Genomic DNA, 7773 nt, shown 5'->3' on the forward strand with positions numbered 1-7773 from the left:
ATATGCCATGCTGGGGTTGTACTTGCCTTATGTGGTATGTGGCCCTAAGGAGCAGATGATTTGTAATTATTGAAACACATAAAACCTCAGATTTGACTTGTGTTGTTTTTTTTTTTTTGTTTGTTTGTTTGTTTGTTTTTTCATTCTTTTCACATGGCTTTACATAACGTTAATGCTACAGATTTTACTGGAATTAAAATTCTATCATATGGGTCCTGCATTGTTTAAGGATTAAAACTGAACAATATCAGCAACTTTAGAAACTTAAGAAAACCACTGATAACTGCAATCTGTAGGCCTCTTCTTCACTAATTAAGCAGTATAATTTTAGTAGATTTGTGTGTTTCTGAGGCAGCATAACCCTCTTGTAAATACATAAAATCTATTAAAATAAACAATGCAAAATGGGGGGCATTAATCATAAGAAGTCCCAGGTTTGGTTTTGAATTTTATTTGTACAGTAATGGTGTGGAATATTATCCAGTAATATATGTATATAAATGATCTTATATATCATTGTAAAAGCTCTTTACACTCTAACTGAATGCACCTCAAACTCAGATCCTATATGCAATTATGAGGTAGACATTAATAATGGAATTTTCCACCCTCTGTAAAATATTGAAGACACCTTAAATTACTCTCATCAACGTAAGAAATATATGATTATCATGGAACTCTGTACATCACAAATAATAAAATAATTATAGAATAGAAATTATACCGATTTGAGTGCATTTAGCATATTTACAAAGAAATGTCGTTTGCTCATTTCTTCATTCGTTGCACTTTGTAAAGTTTTCCACTGTACAAATATTTACAACTTGAGACAAACAAAAAAACAAAATTTAACAGCAGTGCATTCAAAGCTAATGTGCATTTAAATATCTTTTGTTTTTTTTATATTTTATCATCAGAGAAGACAAACTCTGGCTGACCACCTGTCCGTGGCGCAATCTGATGTGGAAGTGCATTTCGTAAAGATGCAGAAAAAATAAAGTTCGCCTCAGTCATGTGTGCTTTCTTCCTTATGGTTTATACAACATGGCCCCCGTTCAGTTGGGCACAAGTCTGGTTACGAGTCCTCTGTGTCCGCAGCGCCTCTTAACTGGTCTCCAGTTATGCAAAAAAAAAAAAAAAAAAAAAAGAAAGAAAGAAAGAAAAAAATCTCTTGAAGGCATTACTACCACCATCTTATCTCTTCTCTTCAGACCAGTCTGTGTTTGTGTTTGGTAGATTAGACATTCACCCTCCCTCACCCTCTCTTTATTTATTTATCTTTTTTTTATTTGGAAAGCAGGCACTTGCTCGGGCCTGAAACGACTCCAGCTGGACAGCGGCCACTACGGCCTGGATGCACATACCCAAAAGAGTTCGGCCCGGCTGGCAGGATCACGCGGGAGAGCTGCAACAAAGCACTGCTGACAGGCAGATCCCACTGTCCTCTGGCCTCGGCACGAACAGGTGCACGCTCGGACAAAAAGAAGAAGAAAAAAAACGGGTTCCCATCTTGGCCTGAAGTCACATCACGCATCATGTACCCGTTCCTTGCTGGAAAACAGAATTCTGCCTGATGAGTGGTAACTTGTTGCGTGGACGAGAATTGCATGTGCGAAACACTTTAAGGCAAAGAGTGTGAATAAATGTGAGTGAATAAATAAAAGCTGGTGCCTCGTGTGCGCATCCCTTTTGAATGAAGACGAGGCGCGTTTTGCGTAAAAGCATGTCAGACCCGTGAGGACTTGATACCTTCAGCCTTGGAGCCATCAGAACGTTTCTTTTTTTAAGGTCTGTCTATTCAAATCTTTTTCCAGGAATAATGGCCGCTACCTGCACCCACACTGCTCCACCACCATGTCCTCGTACTGTTTGTACACCACGTTGTTGCCCGAGTCTATGTAGAGGATGCTGATGGGGCTGAGTTTGGTGGGGACGCAGCAGCTCGGTGGGGTGCTGTTGGGGTCCATGGAGTTCATGAGTGTCTGTATGATGGCGTGGTTGGTTGGTTCGAGGTGCGATCGCAAGGGAAAGTCGCACACCCCCTCGCAGTGATACGCCTCGTAGTCCAGGGGTGCGATGATCCAGTCGTCCCAGCCCAGCTCTTTGAAATTCACATGCAGCGCTTTTTTGCTGCATCGGGACTTGGATTTCTTCCCGTGCCTCTTCCCGTGGCGATTGCTCAGCGCCGTCCTTCGCCGCCGCCGGGGACCATCTCCTTTGAGACCGCTGATCGGCGGCGACACCCCCTCCTCCGCTGCTGCCTTCACCACAGTCGTCCTCACCTTCTCGCTTACAGACCTCCGCGATTTGATCTTCTCCTTCATCTCATTGAACAGGTTCTCCCTCTTCTTGGAGCGGGTGTAGGCCACCAGGATGGCCTTCTCCTGCTGGCTCCGGCCGCTCCTGTCCAGCCCCAGCTGCCTCAGGTCAACCTCAGTTTCTGATTTACCCAGAGTCACTCTGAGCTGGAAACAGAGTTGGTTATGTTGTTGCTGATGAGGTGGACGATGGTGATGATAATGATGATGCTGGTGAGCTTTAAAGAGCTCCCACACGTTCAAAACCTCCCAGCCAGGTTTGGTGGAGTCCAGCGGGTCCAGAGACCTAGAGTCCAACAGCCTGTCGGAGTGGCAGGGGTACAGCTGCATGTCGTAGAGGCCCGTCGGCTGCAGGGACGATTGCAAATTTCCCGGCGCTCTCCTAAATATCCTTAATTCCGCCCCGACCAGCTCCTCTTTCTCTGAAAGGGTTGACACATCAAACAGATACTTTTGTCTTCGCAGCGGAGAGTGCAAAAGATTGTCTGCAAGGATAAAAGAAGAAAATAATTGCAGTCAGATTCACTTAGGATGTACAGTGTTCAGAGAGAGTAGAGGGAGGTTTGGAGGCAAGGAAGGGGGGGATCGTTTTTACCACAGAGGCCTTCTCTCTTTCTTGTTTTTCAAATGTCCACCCTGAACCTGCCTGAAACAAACTCCAGCTGACAAGTGCTCTATTTGGTGAATAAAAAACTCACAGTTGACCATGACTTTGCTGTATTCAAATTTCTTACTTAGAGTTCTCTTGATAATTAAGTTAACTTTAAAATACTAAACTGAAATGGAGGGTTAAGCTAAAGATTGATTTAAAATTTCCCAGGAAAAAGGAATACACTAAACGGGTTTTTATTTTAAATCGCTGCATGAAGTTGAATGTCATCACACGTAAATAGCCTGTTACTTGTTCCATAATGGCTAATCACCTGTTACATGAACGAATGTCATTTTTATCAATAACGTTGTTTGAGATGAATCTGGCAGCATTTTTATTCAAGTAGCAGACCTAGCCTTTAGACTTATAATTAGTTTTACTCCACGGACGGAGAATATATCGTTTCTTCCTTTTGCAACTCTTAAATCTAATGATAAAAAATGTTGTTTTTTGAAGTATTGTGAACTTGTAGAACACAAAAAGAGAAAGAAAAAATAACAAAGGGGCCGAGTGAAGTGAAGGGGTCCTGGCTGCTGCCAGACACAACTGACCAAAGGCGACATACTGTACACTCAACTCAACAATACACAATTAATGCATTATTCCCTGCTGGAAGACCCACGGGAGGCCTGCGATGTCTCATCAAGGCGAAGCAATGAGGATTATAACACTGACAGACAAAGCCTGAGAGAAGCTGTAGGTGGCTGTATGGGAAAATTTTGCCGTTGGCAGAAAAGTTTGGTTAAAAAAAAAAAACTAAGTCAAGGGTATAAAGTAGAAATGCAGCTCAAAAACGTGATGATATGGGGTTCTTATAATTTTACATTGCCTTTTACAATCTGTTTTCAAAAGAAAATAAGAAAAGTAGAGAAATAATAAGAATTTAAGGTTTATTTACTGCCCTGATCATTTCCGCAAACCGAGAGTGCAAGGGAATAGTAAATTATTACGAAAAGAACGAATAATTTGCGCTGAAAATCTATCATATATACATATGTATATATAATATTATCTTTTTAAAAAGAAGAAGAAAACGGAATAGTGTGTTTTCTCCCGTTTTAAAGTAACGTCGTTTGATGGTCTCCACACAGAAACAACCCCATGTGACATAATTTGTACAAAGTTGCTGCAAAGAGATTTTTTTTTAATCTGGCTGTCAGGTTCCCTCTGTGAAGCCCTGGCGAGTCCAACAGTAAAAGCAGATTGAAACCTCGTGCTCCTTTCTGCGACTTTGCACGTCTGGTTCGCATTAGTTTTTCTTTTATAAGCCGTCAAACAAATCGAATACAAGTTCACCAAATAATTAACAGTTCTCAACTCCCATCCTCCTCATTAAAGCACTTCCCCTCTTAGATTTCATCTCATCCTGCCAACGACAACTTTCCCCTTTAAACCAACGCGCCTGCACGGACTGACTGAGCTGCTGAGTTATTTGTGTTGACAATCTTCCTCTTTTTTCTTTCTTAAATGCATCGTTTTCTTATTTGTCTATTTATTTGTTTATTTTATTTTATTTTTTACGAAAAAAGTCATTTCTACCATTATGTTCAAGAAGCCTGGATAATTGGGACAAATACGCAATACTGTTTTTTTTATTTTTATTTTTTTTATTTTTTTTAAGAGGCAACTTGTGCATTTTTTTTTCTTTCACCATGTTAGTTGCATTTGAACAAATGACAAAAACATGTTCAAAAACATGTTTTTGTCATTTTTGCCTCTGTTTATAAAAAAGGGAGATTTTAGTCTGAGCCATCTGCGCTTTAATGAGTGACCTCAAGTGCCAAAAGTAATTTACAGATTGTGGTTGTTCTTTTACCGAGCTATTTTATTCTGATCTCCACGAAAAACACAACTCCTGGATTTGGAAGAATATTTAATTTACCTACAAAACTGTGAAAGCGAATTTAGTCGTAGACTTTTTTTTATTTTATCATATATATATATATATATATATATATATTTAAGAGAGAGAAAAAGAAACCTTTACTTGCGCAACTTATGCTAAAAGTTGTTACTTTGGGGAGTCAAAGCTCTCTTTAAACAAAGTCCCAGCTGAGGTTCGCTCTTCAGGTTGTAATGCAAAGCAACACTTCGGGGATGCTGGGAGGAATCCCAGAAGGAACCAAAAGGCACTTGAGCTGAAAGAACAGGAGGAAAAAATAATTTTCCGTAATTAAAGTGGTGCTCGCAAAGGGAGGTTCCGCAGTTTAAAAAAAATACAAACCACATCACAGAGGAGGAAGTGCTCTTTCATTTTTTCCCTCCCTCGTCTTTTTTTTTTTTTTTTTTTTTTTTTTGGTGATGTGCCCATCGTGGCCGAGCTGGGTCATTATGGGAGAATAGACAGTGTTTGATATGTTATGACATGAACACTCAATTAGATCACCGAGTTCAAATACTCCAGTCAGCCGTTCGATGCCAAGCAGCTCTCAGAAGGGTCCAGCTCGGGGTCAGAGCCAGTGACACATCACATCAAAATCACAGGAGAGAGGGAGGCGTTTTTCCAATCAAACCGGTCACACTGCAAGAAATGACAACGCGGAAGAGCTTTTTTTTTTTTTTTTTTAACCGAAAAAACACTTTTTCTTTATCTAAAGGACAATTTCATAGATTTTCAGGAAATTGTTTTCTTCATTTAATTTCTTTCTTTTCAAAAAATAAGTCTCAAATCTTGTCCCAAATCATAAACATAAGATCTAACCAACTAAATTAAGAAATAAAAAGTTAGGTTTCTGATTCACCTCATGACGTTGTTTTTTTAATAGATGGTGATATGCGTCACGCAACCGGCTCTGGTACGAGATATTTTTTACAGCGCGAATATGTCCGCACAGTCCGTGAGCCGACTCTTGGACATTTTCAGACAGGAGGGAACGCAAAACAAAGATAGCTTTTATTTCTCCCTCAAAGATTAACTCGGCCCTGTGTCCCCTTGTGTGTACTGGACGTGTTTGTATTTATCAGATTGTGTTTGTTCTCACAAGCCGGTCGAATCACATGGTTACACATGTTAACTGACCCAAACACCTGCTTCTCACACCGAGCCGCTCTGCCCCCCCGGGCTCCCATTGTCTGCACAAGCCTGGCCGAAGCGGGCACCATCATGGAAACAGATTTAATCTTTTAATAAGTAGTGGATTTTAGGAGGGGGTTGATTGTATTCAAATCTGAAATACACATTTTTATGTATTTGGAGCTTAATGGGAAAAAAAATTAAAACACCTTTAACTGATTTATTCTGTTTACTCTGCATTCTTGTGAAGTCTTATAGCGATGTAGTTTTTGCTACTGCATGCACTAACAGTGATTTACAGCGTTCATTTAGAGAGCGCTTCAATTAGTGTTTTATTGTCGTATTACCCTGAGGTTAATTTAAGCGTAACAGCCGGGGAGAAAAAAGTTCCACGTTGCTGCAAAACAACACTTTGTGCAAGACTTTGCTCCATCGTTTAATCTGCAGTCTTTACATCTTTAACACTTCTTACGATTTCATCTCATTTTGAGCGCGTAAACTTGCATCCACACGCTACCTTTGCTCCCTTAAAGAGTGTGCGTAAAAGCAGACCGTGCCGCTCTGTTTTATGTCGTTAAGTTCTAAGAGGAGAATATAAGAGCAGTCAAAGTGTGCTTCAGAATTATGCAAGACCTGATTACGCTAATGGAGACGGCAGCAGACTGAAACCAACCTGTTCCTCTGTCCACAAAACTTGTTATGGTGTTGGCAGATTTGGAAGAGCGGAAAAAGCTCGCGTTTAGTCCGAGTTTCTCTGCAGCCGAGTATGTCCTGTATATGGACAGCATGTATTCATGCGGAACAATAGTGTCCTTTGGGTCTTCTTTGTGATGTCCCGCGATAGGGTGCGAAGACGCCAAGATGTCTTTTAAGAATTTGGATGACCTTTGTCCGTGCTGATGAAAAATCCTGGCTTCCCTATTCCTCCTCGGCGTAGAGGGAGAGATGAGAGCAGCAGAGTGGAAACACGGTATATTCCCAAGGAAAACAAGGAGGAGGCCCAGATATACCGTAACGGCTCGAGATGCGTCCATGGCTGGAAGATGGGGGGAAAAAGCTCTTGTTTTGTTTTTTTTGTTTGTTTGTTTTGTTGTTGTTGTTTCTTAATAATAATAATAACAATAATCCTCCTCTTGGTTGAAGCTAGGATCGGGGTTCCGCCAGATCAGGAGATGGTGTGCGCGTCAGGGTCGGAGAGCTGCTACTTTTGCGCTCCCTGGTCGCACCAGAAGAAGTGCGTTTTTCGCTCTGGACTCCACACAAGAGCGGAGACTGTTGGGGCCGAGAGAAACACGCCCACATGTTGGCTCAAATGCAGGGCTTCCCAAACAATTTCATGTCACAGACCTCCGAATAGACGCGCGCTGCAGCCAACGGACCGTCGCGGGGATGCACAGGGAGAAATCAGTGTAGCCAAGTTTGGGTTTAGCTCAAACATCTACGCGCGCGCGCACATACGCACACACACACACACGCACACACACACACAAACGCACATGCAATCTTGCCCTCTTTTGGATTTCAAAATTTCAGTCGTAGCCAATCATTTAAAATATTGTCTCGTCTTCGAGTAAAGCCGGTTTAAAAGCACAACACGTTATAAGCAATGATGTTTCTTAAATTAGTTTCACTTAGTTCCACAAAGGCTGCAAAAAACAAACAATCCTCTAATCACAAAGGCGCTCTGATGAATCCAAGCTCAGTCTGATCAGATTAGATTGTAAGCGAAGTTCAACTGAAGACCGTCAGTTCTGACATTTTCAAAGAAACATCACTTATTGTCCAGATTT

At 41.3% G+C, this 7773-nt stretch overlaps 1 protein-coding gene across 1 annotated transcript; it reads right to left on the bottom strand.

Moving 5' to 3' along the window:
- Positions 1–459: 459 nt before the first annotated feature.
- gdf6a (growth differentiation factor 6a) lies at positions 460–7281 on the bottom strand. The gene is made up of 2 exons (XM_041987264.1): positions 6657–7281; positions 460–2803 (listed from the first exon to the last, which is right to left on the bottom strand). The coding sequence occupies exons 1-2, from the start codon at positions 7015–7017 to the stop codon at positions 1827–1829; spliced, it is 1338 nt and encodes a 445-aa protein (XP_041843198.1). The 5' UTR covers positions 7018–7281; the 3' UTR covers positions 460–1826.
- Positions 7282–7773: the final 492 nt, after the last annotated feature.

This window comes from Melanotaenia boesemani, chromosome 6, assembly GCF_017639745.1.
Source record: "Melanotaenia boesemani isolate fMelBoe1 chromosome 6, fMelBoe1.pri, whole genome shotgun sequence".
Lineage (NCBI taxonomy): Eukaryota > Metazoa > Chordata > Actinopteri > Atheriniformes > Melanotaeniidae > Melanotaenia > Melanotaenia boesemani.

Bases quoted from the DNA above. Each gene is read 5' to 3' on its own strand.
- gdf6a (XM_041987264.1), bottom strand. From the start codon at position 7,017: ATGGACGCATCTCGAGCCGTTACGGTATATCTGGGCCTCCTCCTTGTT. The intron at 2,804-6,656 runs GTTGGTTTCAGT...TTATCCTTGCAG, and splicing joins TTTTGTGGACAGAGGAACAG to ACAATCTTTTGCACTCTCCG.